The sequence below is a fragment of the Pinus tabuliformis genome, chromosome J, assembly GCF_031772625.1.
Source record: "Pinus tabuliformis cultivar Carrire ecotype Pingquan chromosome J, CPIR1, whole genome shotgun sequence".
Classification (NCBI taxonomy): Eukaryota; Viridiplantae; Streptophyta; class Pinopsida; order Pinales; family Pinaceae; genus Pinus; species Pinus tabuliformis.
In genome coordinates, this window is record NC_142295.1 from 42,627,098 (window position 1) to 42,646,406 (window position 19,309).

The 19,309-nt window shown below is 38.8% G+C and overlaps 1 protein-coding gene across 2 annotated transcripts in view; it reads left to right on the forward strand.

Annotated features, from left to right (window-relative positions):
* Window positions 1–19,309, forward strand: part of LOC149225390 (ABC transporter C family member 2-like) — a 500,427-nt gene that overhangs the window by 208,623 nt on the left and 272,495 nt on the right. For both annotated transcript variants that reach the window (XM_089377078.1, XM_089377079.1), the window contains exons 4-6: window positions 13,964–14,126; window positions 14,297–14,411; window positions 14,511–14,591. In XM_089377078.1, the coding sequence (XP_089233204.1) occupies window positions 13,964–14,126; window positions 14,297–14,411; window positions 14,511–14,591 (359 nt within the window). The remainder of the gene's footprint in view (window positions 1–13,963; window positions 14,127–14,296; window positions 14,412–14,510; window positions 14,592–19,309) is intronic.

Sequence of the window (19,309 nt, forward strand, 5' to 3'; positions counted from 1 at the left end):
TCAAAAACAGTGGAGTGATGGGTCTAAAAGTCACTCTAAAGTACAAAGAGGACTTGGTGCTCTTCATTAAATACAAATTCCATACTAAGTCACCTGACACGGGGATTCGGGACACGTAGGATTTGAGATTCGTGGTGTCAGATTCGGACACGCTGACCCCCCGGAACAGGACACGTTATATATTATTTTATTAAATATATATATATATATATATATATTTAAAATACAGGACACGTTATATATTATTTTATTAAATATATATATATATATATATATATATTTAAAATAAATAAATATATATATATTTTAAAAATTAGATATTATCATATTTCTTACACAAATTTTAATTAATGATACAAATTTATTGTGGTGTCGGATTCGGACACGCTGACCCCCCGGAACAGGACACGTTATATATTATTTTATTATATATATATATTTATTTATTTATATATATTTAAAATATATATATATATTTTAAAAATTAGATATTATCATATTTCTTACACAAATTTTAATTAATGATACAAATTTATTGATTTCAAACATAGATCTTCATCTATAGCTATTAGCATGCATAGTACATACAAAATTCAAATACATGTCAATCTATTGTCTATTTCTTATGCTTGGCCCTCTTGCCACCATGAGAAATGTCTAATTTTTTAGTCTTGTTGGAAAATCAGGATCTTTGTCATTAATATCACCCTCTAAGCAATAATATCCAGAGGTATCTTTGTCATTACCTCTGTATCTGTATAGGGATCTTTGTCATTAATATCACCCTTTAAGCATTAACATAAGATAGAACAAGCATAACATGTCAAGTCAAGATTTTGTTTGAGTGATGTGTACATTTTTAGGAGGGTCATGATACAGGAGTTCGACAACCAATGTCACTAACATCAAGGTACATAGAGGGATTGGTGCTCTTGATTAAATATGAGTTCCATACCCTAATACATGACAAAATTCAATGGAAACATTGCAATCCCCCAATCCTAAAATCTTGAAAAACTGATAAGTCTGCTGGATTTTGAATGAAATCTAAAATTCTACTTTCTCCATATGAAATCCAATGAGGCCGGAACCACTCTCAAACATCCTGAGTCATTTCATGGTAATGTTAAAAATTTAAGTAAAAGGATGAAAATGAAGATTAAGGAGAATGTCACTTTTACTTTAAGAATTTAACATTACCATGAATAGGACACGTTTCCCAAAATCGCGACACGCTTTTGAAAATCGTGACACGACCTCGGATTCGATGTGTCAGAAAAGGACACAACGTGTCATATGATTTGGACATGAATCCGGACCGAATCGTGTCGGATTCGCTGGATTCGGGATTCGTGGGGGGTTTAGGACGAATTCGGTGACTTAGATTCCATACCATTGTACATGACAAAATGCAATGGAAATAGTGCAATCCATCGAATCCTGAATTCCTGAATAACTGTTAAGTCTGCTGGATTTTGAGTGAGATCTAAAATTCTACTTTCTCCATATGAAATCCAATGAGGTCGGAACCACTCTCAAACATCCTGAGTCATTTCATGGTAATGTTAAAAATTTAAGTAAAAGGATGAAAATGAAAGATAAAGGAGAATGTCACTTTTACTTTAAGAATTTAACATTACCATGAATTGCATAGCATTTAGTAGGGAAATATGGTCAAATACTAGGTCTTCCTTGTCATAAATCATTATTTACAAGCAAATTTAATGGGGGATGCATAGCCCATATTGAGGGGGGATGCCCAAGCATCCCCCTTTTGGGGAGTCACATCCTCCACACTGGGGAAACGTCCCCCCCTGCATCTCCCTGTGTCTCCCCAAAAAGGGGACGTGGGGAAACGTTTCCCCATACGTCCCCCCGTCCCGGGTGCGTGGGGTGCGCGCACCCGACCCTGGGGGACGCATCCCCGTGGAACACTGGTTTTGGTTTCACACCAAGGTCTCCTTTGGATTTTGTCTTTGGTAAAGATACCACAGTTGAGGGACACAGTGATGTGGACAGAGCAACTAGGTTCATTGAACAAATCCAGGAGATCCACCAGGCAGTACAGGAACAACTGGAAAAGAACCAAGCCAAGTATAAGGCTAGGCATGATAGGCATCGGATGGAGCATAGTTTTCAAGTTGGTGACCAGGTCTAGCTGTATATCAGCAAGGACAGGATGCAAGGTGAAGGTAAAAAGCTAAAACCTATCAGGTATGGACCTTTCAAAATACTTGAGAAGATTGGTGAGAATGCTTTTCGCCTTGATCTACCAGCTTACATGCACATCTACTCAGTCGTAAATGCAAATTGCTTGAGGTTGTTTGAACCCTCAATGATTGAGGATCCTGAAGAGCAGAGTCAATTGCCTTCTATCGATGACCTGCTACCTAAATATCTTAATGAATTGTAGGAAGACATATTGCTGGATAGGAAGGTGAGGACGACACGCAGAGGAGATGTTGAGTACCTCAGAGTAGGGCTCAAAGGTTCAAATCCAAGCAATGCGAAGTGGATTGAGATTTGGCAAGTGAGAAAACAACACCCTCACTTAGACAATGCTTGAAAACCAACTTTTGGTGGTCCAAAAGCTTTTTAGTGGGAAGGCCATGATCCAATTGGATCCATGAAGGATTGTCAGAAGGACCATGATTGTATCAGGTTATGACAGACATCAAGGAATTAAGAAATAGCGATCAAAAACACCTCTGAACAGTGGCAGTTAGCAGCCAGCGTGGAGCGACGAGGACCTCGGTCAAAGCACGCTGACCGAGGCCCATGGAGACTGGGCAAGAGGTGAAACTAGTCCCTAGGAAGCCTGGATCGGGAAACAGAGGCAAATTTTGATGCGTGATTGCATCGCTGTGCAAAACCCCTCGAAATGTGAAGGCCCTGAGCACTCGGTCGCATGGAGAGCCAGGAAAAACTGTGGGGAAAAGGCTAAAGGTCAAGGCGGGGCCCACGCTCCGAAAACCGGTGGTATTGATCGGGGGCACCCTCAAGCGGTAAGCGGAATTGGCGAAAACGAAGCGATTCCACTCAGCGCCCGACGCGTGGCAAGCGGAGGAGAGAGAAAACCGCTGCTGATTGCACGCTAATGGTCGAGCAAGTTAACCGCGCGAAACGTGCGAATGGCGTTGGATCTGGAGGCCCTAGATCTAACGGCTCAGATCGTGCCCGGTGGGAAAGCGGAATCGACAGGGGGGATTAAGCCGCGATTTATAAGAATTTGACGTCCGATTTGACTACCAAGGTGGCAGAAGACTCATTCCACGAAGTAATGAAAAACCGAACCGATGAAGCGAGTTGGCGCAGTTGCAGGAGGACATGTGGCCACTTCTTGTGAGTCTGATGATGACGCCAGAACAGGGAACTCCAAGCAAAGTTATATCAGGCGAATCAACAGAAGTGGAAGGGGAAGCGAACAACCATGAGCCTGAATGGCTTTAAAGCCATGCATAGGAAAAGCAGGAAAGAAGGAGACGGAACACCGGAACCCCGAGAGGAGGACGGGAAGGAAAAGGAAGAAGACAAAGAAAACAAAGGAAAGACAGTGAAGCAAAGCAGAACAGAAGACAGAGAGCCGCACTGACCAAAGGCAGCATCGAGCACCAGAGAGCTTGAAAGATTCAAGCTATCCCTGAGAGGATCTGTTCGGACTGAACACCACATTGGGCTCTCTCCATTAAAGACCGGAAGGGTCACAAAGCTGGTAAGGAAAAGAGTCTGTGTACTCTAGTGGCTTGGGGCATCCAAGAACCACCCTGCCAAGCAAATTCTGTTCAGGAGACTCACATTGAGCTCCTTCATTGTAATTCTCTGCTTTAAGACACAATAAAAGAAGTCCACCACTGAGAGCTGGACCGGAGACGTAGCTCTGGAGAATAGAGTGAACTCCTTATTAAATTCTTGTGTTCTTATGTTGCTTACTGTATTTCTCTGCTGTTTTCCATTTCAAGTGTCTGTGTATTCGCAATCTGATCGATTCGTTGCCTAAATAACATAGACACACCAGCACATGAGTCTATAATACCTTCATGTAATAAATCTTAACTAGGATCACTCATAGGGTGATTATCAAATCACTTAAAAGGGACAAAAAATCGTTAACAGACAAGTTAGAGCAACTTAATCAAGAAGTATCGAAGTCTCTAGACATAACAGTCCAGGTTGAAGATAAGGGAATTAATACCGAACCAGTCAATAGCAGAACTCAAGAAGAGGATCAATCAGTGGAAGGAAAAACACATTCACATGTTACAATCTAGACGATGAAAATTCCAAACAAAGATTATGTACCTAACTCAAAAACCGTAGTACCAGAAGGAAATCAAAAAATTTCCACACACCTAATAAGGGGAAGTCAAACCAAAAAGGTTCCCTATCGACATTCGAATCATGAGAGTAGACAACTCAACCAAGCTACGTATCGGGACCATTCAGAACATAAACAACAAACTGATGTTCCAGAGAATAGTGAGGTAACCTTAATCTAGTCCTATGATGACAAGTTGTTACAAAATTCCAGTGATCAAAATATCCTATAGAAGATTAATTTAGGATGGTTTGATCCCTTATCAGTGCGACAATTTTGTTTGTCACTTAGAAGATCATATCAGCTTGTGTCGACGAAGATCACTGTTCCGAGACAGAAAGACATTCGAAGCCAAAAAAGAGATCAACCCATTTTCATTAAAAAGCTTTGAGGACAAAGCTTTTTGAGGAGGAAGGCAATGTTATGAATAAAGATATAGGAAATAATGTAAAATAATGTAAATGATAATAGTCATAAATAATGATTAGTTAAACTAGTAATTAGGTTGAAGAGGCATGTCTAAATGAGACATGACTCTCCATGAAGAGACACTAGCTTGGTATATAAGCAAGCCTCTCACTTTCATTGTATCATCATTCTTATTCATACATTTTTAATATATATTTGTATCGTCATGGATATCTTTATATTCCAAGTCTTCTGGAGTAATTAATCTGTAGAAGGAACTTTGTTCACTTCAGGAGCAAGGATCACTTCCTCAATCAAGAAGGAATAAGGATGTCCTCTCTGGTGGAGAGGGAGTGATGTTAGACATCATGTTCTCTTCTTCATGTGTCATGCACTTGGCCAAGACTAACAACTGTAGGTCTAAGTGAAGGCCATGGTGGGAGAATGGTGGATGGATGATTGGATAAGCATATGAGATTAATACTCCTTGAGGATAAAGAATTCAAGATAGAAAGTATTCTTGTTAACTGACATTCTTTGAGGATTGGACAGGTATCGAAGACAAGAGTGGTCAAGGAGGACCAATATTCTTTGAGGATGTAGAATCCAAGATAAGAATATTCCCAAAAAGACATACCTAGTGAACCTTCAGATGAGGTATGTACCTTGAAGAGGGTGTGGTGTCTCACGTAAAGCCTCCCAACATTTTGCTCTAATATGAGAAGAGATTGTCAAGTTAAGGCCTTACTATGTTGACAACGCTGGTCATGATATTGATGCTTAAAAATGGCTTATCAATCTGACTCTTCTTATGAGAATTCTTTAGTTTGAGAATACCCATGTATCGGTTATACAATTATGAATACCTCCCTAGTTAAGAGGGAGTGTTGGGAAATGTAACTAGTTTCAATGTTCATAATTGTCATTATGTATATCTTATGTTACAAGAAAAAGAAGAAAGGCAAGTATTATTTTAAGCATGGGTTTCTTGGTCCATTTTGTTGGTCAACTAGGTCAAGCATATTCTTCCTGTTTCTAGGGTTGTCAATTCAAAATAATATTTTTCTTGAGTCAAAAGAGTCTTTATCTTTGGTATAAGACCCTACTGGGCTAGTTGTAACATGTAAAATATATTATTTTGAGTATAGAAAGTCCATAAGAGCCTCCAAGCACAAATCGGCCCAATTTGAGGCTATTCGACCTCATGAGAAGGCGATATATAAGAAGAACTCGAACTCATTTGAGACGCACTTCTGCAATTCCGATTTCAAGCAAGAACAAAAAGCGGAGCGAAACAAGGGAGAAGACCAAGCGAAGGAAGGAGACCTAATCTATATCTATTTCTGTCCACATGTGCGAAGGTTAGGGTTTCTGCATGCTAATAATTGCAGGTCCGAGTTGCAGAGGCCGAGAATTGTAGATCCAAGTTGCAAGAGGGCCGAAACTTTGATTTTATCTAGTTTGACTTTGAAGACCTTGATTTGCTTGAGGAAGAATCTCTTGGAAGGTTGATACATATAAGAAGGCTAGGTTTTTTGTTGTCTACAAGGGGCCGAAGTTGCAGACCTGAAGTAGTTCAAGGAAGATTCGGCTCTCGTTGACCCTTATGGATTTGACTAGCTTGTTTGGAAGAAATTCTTGAAGTGCCGACTTGGTGCTTGGAGGAGGACTTCGTCTAAGGTTTTGGGTCTTGGTTTTCTCATTTGAATTGATTCTATAAGTAGAGAAAGGATTCTTTCTAGGTGATTCAAAATTGATCTTGGATAAACCTATAAGTCTAAAAAGACTTCATATAAAAGGTAAAAGTTGCTAAATGGCACAAACCCTTTGTAAATCCGAGTCGGATGAATGTCAAAAGATGCTCTTGGGAATAGTACCATTGCATAGATCTCTTCAATATGAATCTAATGCAATTTGAATGGGCTAAAATGAACTTCAGATGAAGAAGTTATTGTAATAAGAAGTTTGCCCATTGTCCTTTGAAAAGGAGGCAAATTCTTATAAAAATGGGCTTAAGGCCTTATATGGAAAAATCGCATCGGAAGGGTTAAAAGGAGGACTTAGACCAAAGGCGGAAGAACTCCCTCGATAGCGATCTCCGACATATTGCATCGGAGGTAGGCCTTAGCGCGATATTAGGACCTAGGCGGAGCCAATTGTGATATGCGATGATCGGCGTCGGCGATCGGCGATCGACACAGTCAAAGGGAAGACCCTCGGGGCCATTGCGACAATGATATTGCGATATGCCGATATAGCGATGGGGCCGATAGCGATACACCAATATCGGCGATCGGTGATCGACGATCCTCGATACAAAGGGCCGTTACAAATGCGATATGCCGATAGCGATATGCAATGCGCTGATATCGGCGATCGACGATCGGATCGCACAAATATAAAGGGGCCGTTGACACAACGCGATTGCGATTAGCGATTAGGGTGCAGACCCGATAGGGTTTATAAATGCGGCTACATAAATTTTGAAATCCGGAATTATGGGATTTCTATGTATTTCCCATGTATTGGGTTTTTTGGCCATACGCCTATGTGATTGCGATTTGCGATAGCATGGCGGACCCGATAGGTTTATAGATGAGATCGCATTCCATTTGAAGTCCGGCTTGGGCGCTCGATAGTGTATTTCCGTTTATATTCTTTGTGTATTGGAAATATGGTTATTTCGCGGATTTTGTCTTGGAAAGAGGTCGCCGATTCCTTTGTAATTGTCTCCTTTCTAAAATCATTGTGCCACGCTGTAAGCGGGCGTTTTGTAACAATGATGTGTTGTAACAGGAATGCGTTATATGCAGAGAGCCACAGAGCCAGATGGCTAGCCACAAAGACAAAGGGATGTGTTGTCACACAGAGTGTCTAGGCATTGCGACAATGCTCAGATCGGGGGGCTGTCACTCTGATCCCCGATCTCTCTGTTTAAGTTGTCTCCCTACGACAAGCTAAGGGGGGTAGACCCTATGGATAAATGGGATGACGGAGAACCAGTTGGGAATCAACCGGCTCGGGAGACACAATGAGGCAATCAAATACTTGATTAAGGCTTAGCAAGATTTAGAATTTGATTAGATTTTAAATGATTAATACCAGTGCCTTATGGAGTTAATGAAAACCAAGTAATTGATTAGTGACTATTGCTTAGGAAATAGAAATATAAAAAAACTCTTTAACAATTGCTTGAAAATATTTGTCAAAATGTCTAGCATATAATAAGCATTAAATAATTCAAGCAATGATGATAGATAGATGTAAGATATTCAATAGATGCACAATGCTTCAACAGTTAAAATTCAAGAGATACAAATACCTTGATCAACCATAAAATTTTAAAGCTAACTAGTTCAGGTCCTAGAATTATTTACCACTTTCAAATAGTTAATCCTCAAATATAGAATTTAAGCACATTTAACTATAGTAAAATGATAAATGCTGATACCACAACAGTCTTTAACACAAAAAGACACCCAGAAGGAGACTTAAATTTGACAGCTTAATTATCCCCTAGGTGAATTTCTCTATATGTGCTAAACTTAAATTTTTTTTTAAATGATACAAAATAAGTCAAAACCTGAAATTTAACCCTTTTTATTTTTTGGATTTTTTAGTTTTAATCTTTTTTAGATTTTTTAAATGCTTAAAAATAAAAAGTAAAATCTAAATAAAACAAAATGGAACTAAAATCGAAATTTGATTTTTAATTAAATCAAACTAAACACACTTCATAATTTTAACGCTACCCTAAGAAGCTAAATGAAACTAAACCTAAGCTATCCTACCTAAAAAATACATAAAAGAAAGAAAATACAAGTGAAATGAGAAGTCAGTGTATTTGCTGTTGTGCGTGTGTGTGCAGGTGAGGCGAGCTGCGTGAGGGTTGAAGAGAAACGATAGCAGCAAAGTAATGATTAGAGAATGAGGGAGTGACTGCGTGAAGGGTGCTGAGGGTTTTGGAACAGTGGGATGAGAGAGATGCGTGAAGTGTGCTACGAAGTGTGGAGCAGAGACGGATACGCAGATGAAGAGGGAGAGAGCAGCGTGCAGGCAAACGTAGAGAGGGAGGAGCTGAGTGTTTGAAGCTACAATTGCGGATGGCTATGTGGAGGATGAGAGGCAGCGTGAGAGGAATGGCCAGCGGATGGGGAGATGGAGACTGCGGGTGAGGAAGGAGGAGTGGAATAGGTTGCGTAGGGAAGTTGAGGGTTATGTAGTGGTAGCAAATATTTGCGTATAGGCAGTGAGAGGACTGCAGGAGTATGGACGAGAATAGCAGCGGCGAGAAGGGAATGATACTGGTTTGATGTTTTAATGGTGGGCAGCGATGAGAGGTGGCACGAAATAATGCAGGGAAAAGGGTTATGATGGCAGCATGCACAAAAATAGAAGCTGATGTCAAATGCTGCATGAGAGAAGAAATGGATTGGGTACAACGCTTTAGAGCTGCGAGGGTTTTACACAGCTTGCTTAAAAAAATTTCAAAATTTTCCTGTAAAAATGAAACCCCAGGTAGCAGAAGACAGGTGGCCTTGAAAAGCCCTCAAAATTCTCCAGAAACCTTAATAATTTTTTTAAATCTTTCTGCTTCAGATTTGCCTGATGAAAAACCCCGCAAAAATTTTCCAGATCTGAAATAAATACCCTTGCAAGAGCTGATTCTGAGGCCAGATCTTACCCTCCAAGGCCTAGATCTGGCTTCAAACTTAGACTTCACCTTCAGATTTGCAACCTACAATGGCAAAAACAAAACACCCAAAAACAATATATACAATGATGAAATTAAAAAACCCGAAAACCAGCTAAATAATTACAGTGATTACAAGCTAAAGGCTCTAAGTAGCTAGATCTATATGTATGCCACATATTTTTAAAATTTTAAATTTAAAGTGAGGTGCTTCAGAGAAAACCCTTCATGCATCAACAATGTATTTCTAATGATAAGCCTGGGATTCAATCAAGCTGGGCCCTTCAAAAAATGCTAATCGGGAGTTGGCTGGTCCAATTGAAAACTTCCCCGAAATGTCCGATGATCTCAGAATCAAGAATTTCCTGCACAATTCAATTCAACCATTAACGTAGAGAGAGAGAACGACAATAAAATTCAGATTTAATGGAGATACCTGCCATATAATTTAGAATTTAAACTACCATTCAAACCCCAGTGATCAAGCAAGATACCTGTGCTTAAATCACTCTTCATAACGCTGTCATCAATGGCTAAAAGGAAATCTATGCATGAAAATAAAACATCTTACAACATTTCTACGAAGAGTAACACTAGCAGAAATTAACCCCAAAGTCTTTCTTTATTGCACATGAAAAACGATTACAAGAGAGCTTTCACTTAGCACATGACTCCAAGATCCAATGATCTCAATTGACAATTGACCTCCTTTTTAAAGACAAATTTTCCAACGGCTAGTTCGAGTGATCCTTGTCAAAATGATCTCGACCGTTGATGAGGATCACATTTTTTTTACTTTCATCCGTCAAAATTTTAAAATATTGAGGAAATTCGAAATTATCAATTAATTGTATTTTAATTAATTCAAAAATTAAATTTTTGAATTAATTTCCTCAAAATTTTGACTTTGACTTAACCCTAAGGACGAAGGGCATAAAATCTAGCAAAATAATCAATTAACCTTAGTCCCTGGACCTTTTAAAATTTAATTTTTTAAAGGACCCACGAATTTTGTCTTTTTGGAAAATTTAAATTTACCTAGGACCTAGGACTTATGAGGGGTTAAATTATTTTTCTAACCCTCAAGACATTTTACATCATGATTTTTTACATTTTTACATCTCAAGGGGAAAACCCATTTGATATAAACCCTCATAGACTACCCAGTTCTGCGACACAAATATAATCTAGCAGATCAAGCAATTTGTAATAAAATAACTTAACCAAATAGTTAGGATTATTCCCAAATCACTTTTACATAAACTCGATCTAGCACATTAGGACTCCCCTAAGATTCTAATGACAAAATCCATTTCGGCTTTGGGGTAAGGCTGAAGGAAAACTCTGCCGATCATGGATCGGTGAGACAAAAAACTTTCCGGAATGTAGATCATCACCAAGAAATTAGGTTTACCTAGGCAATTACATACATGACACAAATCTGCTGAGATTATTTACAATTTACACATGCAGATTGGGTTTACAATATAACATGATCAGGCTGATGATGATAGTCGAATGGTACGGTCACGTTGATCGGACTCTATTCCTTTGCGAAAAAAGGGGGTGTACTGCTATGGGTTGTCGACACGTAGTGGTCAACATCTGGCTCTACTTGGGGACACGTTGCTGCACTTTAGGAATGTGAGATTCTAGAATCTGCATCCATGCAACACACAACAAAACATAAGTAGCGTCCATCCAAAAAATCATCACATAACATTAAACACAGGAAAGATATAAGCTCTTCATTTATTAGCTATCTAGTAACATGAAAATTAAATCTAATCCTAAAACAGAAATGAAATGCTAAAATGACAAGGTGTAGGGTTAGAAATGTAATATAGAGGATGCCCCATGGCATCATATGTTATCTTTGAGGAATAGCTTGAGCATTTGGCCATTCGCAGGTAGGTCAAGTGGTTCGCCATCCAATCTGCTCAAGTGGAATGAGTTTGGTCCAGCAATGTCTCGGATAATGTATGGTCTCAACCACAAACTGTCAAATTTCTTATGTTTTCCAGGTTTTTCATTGTTGTGATCCAAAAGGAGCACCATACCTCCAACCTGCAAAGATCTAGATCGAGAAGATTTATCAAAGCTTTTCTTAATGTTAGATTGACTTTTACATATATTATCAAAAGCTGCCCTACGAGTTTCATCCAACTCCACAATTTGATCAATTCTATTTTGAACAACATCTTTATTAGTGGAAAAATGCTAAAGGAGTTGATAAGCTGACAATTTCAAGTGCACAGGTAAGGTTACATCCAAACCATAAACTAATTCAAAGGGACTTTTACCAGTCGCTTTCTTTTTAGTAATCCTATCTGCCCATAAAGCATACTTGATTTTGCTATCCCAAGATCTTTTATTATCTCCTACTATCTTCTTGATAATGGTTATCAGATTTTTATTACTTGATTCAGCAAGACCATTACCTTGAGGATAGTAATTTGATGAATGAGATAAGACAATGCCATACTTGAAACAAAAAGACGAAAATTCTGAAGAACTAAAAGCCTTTGTAGTATCAGTAGTGATCTTAGCAGGGACACCAAAGCTAGTAATGATATTATTTTCAATGAAATCCATAATGACCTTTTCAGTGGCATTCTTAGCAGGGATGGCTTCAACCCATTTAGTGAAATTATTGGTAGCAGTCAAAATCCATGAGTAGCCATTGCTAGAATTTTCATGAAACTTCCCAATGAAGTCCAGACCCCAATGCTGAAAAGGTGCGTCCACAATGATAGGTTGTAAGGGCAGGGCAACAAGCTTCTGTTTCCTAGTGAACAGTTGGCAGGCTTGACAACTTCTAACAAACTTATGCACATCAGAACAAATCGAAGGCCAATAATAACCAACTCTCAGAATTTTGTGGGTAGTAGTTCTAGCAGCATAATGACCACCACAAAATCCCGAATGAAACTCAGGGACTAACTTCTTGGACTCAATTTCATCAACACACCTAAGTACTATGCCCTCAGGATTTCTCCATCCAAGGCCATCCTTCATGAGGCAATACTTAGTGGCTTTTAATCTAAGAGACCTTCTCTTATGAGCGACTAAATGGTTAGGACATGTAAGATTTACCAAGCAATAAATAATGCCCTTGTACCACTCATGCTCTCCTAATCTTTGCAGCTCAGGTGAAGATAGATCGTTAAGACAAATCAAACCAAGAGCTTTTTCATTACCTTCGGTCATCATTTGAGCCAAGCCTTGGCCTTTGACTAACTTGGTGGGTCTAATCTCTAAATCATATTCTTGTGTTTTAGTAACCCACCTAGCATGAGTCCCTAAGCAATCAGTGTGAGTTAATATATCTTTAACCGCAGAATGTGGGACAAAAGCAATGATTTTGGAATAACCCGCATAAGTCTTGAAATGCTTAAGAGATTTGACTGAGGCACAGGCTTGCTTTTCCATGGCTTGCTCATTCAATGGTTGGTGTGGATACTTAGTATGATGAAGTCAAAACATACTTTTTGATAAATTATGGGGGTTTATTGTGGAACAAAAAATAATGGGATAATTAAATTAAAGAAAAATAAAATCTTTATTAAAAGATTTGAATTTTTAAATAACTTATTTTATTTAGTCTGAAATTTGGGTATATAGGAACAAAATAGGTAAGGGACCATTTTCTGACGAAAACTTCAAATATGAAGGATTCAGATAAATTGGGAAAATTTCACAGGGTCAGAGAGTTTAAGGTGACAGGGAAAATGTCCAGTTTTTTAGCGAACATTGTGGAAAAGTCAAAATTTTTTGACTAGGTCATTTTATGTTACAACAGATCCCTCCTTGGATTGGGTCATGTAGAGTAAGCCAACAACTTTCCTAGTGGAGGACTTGAATGACTTGGAGCTGCTTCATCATCTAGACATGCATGTGTTAGGTGTTGGGCTCTAAGGTTATGCCCCTCAAGATGGAAATATCCTTGAGGATTTAGCCTATGCAATATAAATCACCAAACTTGCATATTTGGTGTGTAATTGTTTTTCTTTCTCTCTATATAAAGTTGAGAGTATTTTATCATAACATTGGATATATATATATATATATATATATATATTGAATATGTATGTGTGTTTGTCTATATATATATATATATTTGTTTAAAGTTGAGAGTCTTTTATGTATTTTTGTTTTGTTTAAGACAAAATCTGAGCTGAGCCATTGCCCTCTTTGAGTCCAAGTCCAGTAACTTTGCTTTGAATTATTAGTATGAGAGGCGTCTTTGTGGCTTTGCCACATACATAACTGATTGTTCCGTGTTCTATAGTGTACCTTATATAGCTACAAACTTACAGATAGATTAACTATGTTTTAATATTGAGTCCCTAACATTAAGTGATGACTTAATATAAGGTATTATATCTTTAATTATTATATTATTTTTCATTATCACTGCAGAACTGTTGAACTCCAGTGTAGTAACTTTTTGTTTGCCTCATATCTTTATTCGAGCAAATTTCTGTTCTTGAAGAATGCAAGCAACTAGAGGATTGACAACCCCAAAAAAAACATTGCTTTTGCAGGCTATATTTTGCATATTACTGCTATTTTATCTACCCAACTTGGTTCCGTATTCTGGGTACATTCCTGTTGAGCGTGAAGATTGTAGTGCAGCTTCAGTGGAGTATGAACCTCTTCCAGATGGGGACATGATTTGTCCTGAGCGACATGTGCATTTCTTTTCCAGTAAGTCATAATGATATTTTCTTGCACCTTGTGTTGAAACACCAAAAAATTCAAGTATGTTATTTACATAGGAAAACTTAATTCTTCAAGAGTCTTCATGGTTGCTTTTCCTTTGTTTAATCGTGAAATACAGAATTGATTGTAACATGTAAATCTCTGTTTTGAAACAGAAATCTTTTTTGAATGGATGACACCCCTCATGAAGCTAGGCTATCAAAGGCCTATTACAGAGTCGGATGTTTGGAAGCTTGATACTTGGGATCAGACTGAGAATCTTTACAATAAGTAATAAATATAGTGGGCATGAATTGTATCCAGATGTATGTATGAAGTTATTTGTGGTTTCTGTTGTTTGGCCTAAAATGAATATGTGCTTTTCTGCAGTTTCCAGCGATGTTGGGAAGAAGAAAGTACCAAATCCAAACCATGGCTATTAAGGGCATTGAATCGTAGTCTTGGAGGACGGTGAGGATTTTATCAGTTTTATTGCTTGTGTTACCTGCTTAGTTACACACACAGATTTATCATTTGGTTTATGATTTGATTTCGTTGGTTTTGGTTTTGTTGGAAGAAAAAGGGAAAACAAGAGATAGAAATACTCAAATGTGTTCTTTGTGGCAGAAAAAAATTAGGGTAACATTGATTGTTAGGAGACCCTGCCCTCTTTCTAGCTTTTTGACTCTATCTATCAAATGCTATTGATATATTTCTGTCAATTATTTTTCATTGGCTTTGGATAAATATGTATAAAACCATTGGGTATGCAATCTACAACATTCATAATTTGATGGTTTACTAGAAGCAGTTTTGAAATTAAAAAATATAGACATTTAGCATGGAAGAATAATTATGTAACTTTTGTATATGTCAAGACTCAAAACTATGTAATTTGGTTAACCACTGTAATGGAGATGTCCATAATTTCATTTTAGACATGGCTTGATGGAGAAGCTGTGAAAATTTCTTGAAATGCAGCAACTATAATTAATTCTCCTAACTGATTATTCAGTTTATTAATTTTCTGATTAATATTGAATTAATCACACTGCAATTTCTTCACAAAAGAAAATCAATGCTGCGGAAATAAAAATACGGGAAACTGAGAAATGCTAGCACACAAAATATTATGGCACCGTTAGTTTTGGACAATAGTCCTCGGAAAATCCCAATGTGGGAAAACTGGTAGACCAGTGAGGGTTTTTATTATTATGCAGCGACATTATTTATGAGTACAATAAAATGTTGCCAAATTGGCGATTCTATCCAAGAGCAACACTGACAAAAATATATTGAGGGATTTTTACGCTCCACAAGCAATCTCGATTCAGTTTGACCTTTGAAAAGCAAGCCGTCCAAACCCTTTGCGCATGCCCACCGTCACCTCTGCTTAGACCCTCTCATGCTCATCCCAGAACTGAGGCTAATCAAGCCATCCTGCCTATTGCTGACTGGGAAAATGTCTCTCTAGCACACTGGAAAATCCTCTTGGTCTTTGGAAACTGAAATGACCTTCCCTTTAGCCAAATCAAACTGCCTATCTTGAAGCTCTGTGTAGCCCTTGCGTTGCCTCTTGGAGATAAATTTCGGCCTCCTCTTTTTGACTCTCCAGAACTAGAAACTTTGGAATACTGCTATGCTGCCCCTCTGCCACCTGCTACTCAATCACTGGCTTGAACTCACTACTGAATCACCTGCAACTAAGAAATCAAATTGCCTTGATCACTGAGTATCTGCATTGGTGTATTCTCCATCTACCCATTGACCTATTCTTATAATCTCCAGTTGGGACTCCTATAGCCAAGATTAAAACTTAATTGATGGTTGAGATCATCTCCAAGTTGATCCGTGTGGGTTTCTAGAGAATTCTAGAGAATTCTCACCTTCCTCATTTAAGTACTATTAATTAACCATTTTTCCTAGAGAATTTTTTAACTATGGTCAATTAATTTAAGTGAGCCATCTCTAAGTGGAATTTCCAGAAGCGATTTCTTGGTTTTGGAGAACTCCTGTGTTTTAGCCTCTCCACATAGTCTCGATACTAGAACACCATCTAGTGCTACAAAAACTAACACTCCCTGTTAGCGAGGAAGGTGTTCTCTCCAAACTCTATCTTTGTAACATTCTCCAACCACACTGTTGATGTCTGACAACTGTAGTTGCCTACCACTGTCCACCAACCATTTTGCTAACTCTGATTCATTTGCCACTAACTGGAGCTGAACCATGCTGCATCTGTGCTGCTGCTGACACAACACTATACAACCTATACCGCTGCCAACTCTGCATTTGCACTGCAACCCAACTCACACTCCCTCTCAACTATTGTTGCTGCTACTGGTATTGCAACCCAACTAACACTCCCTTTCAATTATTGTTGCTGCTACTGGTACTACAACCCAACTAACACTCCCTCTCAATTATTGTTGCTGCTACTGCAACTACTGCAATTGAAAAGCATCCAAAATACTGAATCAATTGTATCTCTGTGCTGCAACTGTCTCTTGAGTATTTGGCTGCTACTAGCCTTTGCACTGTCCACTAAGAAATTTGTGTTGTTGTTGATTCTGCTACTGAGCCTCCCGCTCTGCGCTCCTTAACATCTCTGACTGCAACCAATCTGCAACTGTTACTCTGGAAGTGATTGCACCAACTGACATTGATCCTCCTGCTATTGAATATTGTGGCCCCCTATAGCAAGGGTATTGACCCATGTGAGGAGTAAACTGCAACTGTTGCTCCTCTATAGACCCTGCCCAGCTTTGCGCAACTCTGGAGTCTAGAACTCGATGTCTCCCCACCTCTCTCCTGGAGGTATAATTGCATACAAGGCGAATTATTCCTCCAACCTGGAAGACAATTGATCTATCTCTGTCGAAGTTGCTGCTTGCTCCCGCTTCTCCTTCTTGTCTTTCTTCCTTTGAGGACACTGATTACTGTAGGGCCGAACTCACCACACGTGAAGCACTTGATCTTCGACAAATCCTTCTTCTTCTTCTCTCCTTGCGAGCCTTGTCCCTGACTGGGACCTTTTGATTTCCTTTTTGATGCAAGGACCTTGTCTTTACTAGAGCTCGCCTCATATCCTCTTGTGTGAGATTTGCCCACATCCAGTTCCATCTAGGCAACTGATCTTGTCCCAAAATGCCTTGGACGAAGGTCGCCCATTCCTTGGTGACATTGTTGAGGGCCAAACACACAAGTTTTGTAGTTGGAGGTGACTCTCCTATGGATGCAAGCTCATCTTGGATATCTTGAATCCTGGTGAGATAGGGGTTGATGCTTTCACCCTTATGCATTCAAACATTTCTTAGCTTTCCCTTTAAGAACATCTTTTGCTGCTTGGAAGGGTTTTGATATAGTGAGACAATAAAATCCCACATTTCTTTGGCCGTATTCTTAGCCGCAACATGTGCAAATATATGACCTTGAACTCCATTGAGAATGAACTGCTTCGCCTTGGCCATCTCCTTGTTGTAATTCACTAGTTGATCAACGTCTGTAGGTACAACTACAACTCTTTTTGCATACATTTTCAGACCATATTCAATTAGCATGAATGCCATCCCGACGTTCCAGATAAAATAGGTCGGTGCACCCTCTTATCTATCTTGATCTCGGAGTCCTGCTGAAGCCATCATTGCAAAAACTCGACCTGGGATGAAAATCTCCCTCTTTCACCTACTCGGCTACTAGCACAACTACTCGCACTCCTTCCTGGAGTGAGAAAATCTGCCTGCTGCTACTGCCTGCTACAACTGGAAATTTTGGATTTCTGAAACTAGAAACCCTCTGAGAGAAACTCCCTCTGTGTGTGCAATTTCTCTTCCATCCGGCATTGATTCTGCTATTGAAAACTGCTGCAAAAACCAATTGCGCCCAAACAAGAAATATGCTCTGCGAAAGATAAGAGATGCTCACCTACTGCTTGCTGGGATCACTTCCTAGACAAATCGACCCTTCCTGTACTCTGCAACTAGAAATTCAACCCCTTGTCTAGCAATTCGCGCTACCTGGCTAGGCACAATCAATGTTTTTAAAACCGGAACCGGTGACCGGACCGGTCCACCTAATGAACCGGTTTACCGACCGAAACCGGTCTAACCGGGACTGGTTTGGTCTAAACGAACTGGTTTTAAAAAAATACATTAAATAATTAATTTTTAATGAAACAAAACTATTTTTAAGATGTAAAACCATGATTCCAAGCCAATAGAGACAAAATATGCAAAGTTTGCTCATTTATATACCATGTAAAGGTGAATATATCAAAACACCTTTACTTCCCCCCCAAAACCCCTAAACCACAGTGAAAATCCGCCTTTTTGCACCGTCATTACTTGTATTGCTATGGTTTAAGAGCTGACCATTATTTTAAATTAGTTTAGGTGACTAAGGTTGCTGTAAGCACTGATGTGGGGTCCCATAATCACCTCATGGATGGAGACTGGAATAAATAGTCCATGTTTATTACTAAGATTGATAGAGTATATCTGCAATTGTAAATTAAAATACTGGATAATGATTGATTGATAAGAATTTATTAAGAATGATATCAACATTGGGCCTCTTGACTGTGTATAGATATACAGTGATTGGTCACGAGGTGTGTGGCCTTTGACCTTTCATTGGCATAATTAGTACTGTTCCTACTACATTGCCACCCTCTTAAGAATGTTTTGTTCTCAAAGCATAGTAAATGAGATTTTCTCTTGCTGAGCATGCTTTCTTGGTAGCATCATCTTTATTTGGTTGTGGGAGTTTGACTCAGTTCTTGATTTGAGTGATGGTGAGGTTCCTTTGCAGTGTGCACATCATATTCTAAAGTCTTTTGGCCTAGTTATTCAATGTGAAACCTTGATAATCCATGGTAACATACTTTCTTTGTGGTTATATGTTTGTCTGTGTTTCTTGCCCCCTTTCTATTAGTTGTAGATCATTTGTGATGGGAACTTTCAACCCATATAGTTCATAATGTTGTCTTTTCCAGTGAAATTACTTGAACTATTCTTCAAGGTTAATGTTATAAGCACCCCACTGCATCAACTATTCAACACCTAGTACCCTACCCATCTCATTGAGCTGAAGAGCATAGAGTTGTGTTAAATGTTCCAATTCTTGTATTTGAACCATGACTTTATGGAATCTTTTTACTGTCTTGACCTTTTATCGATCAATGATTTTAA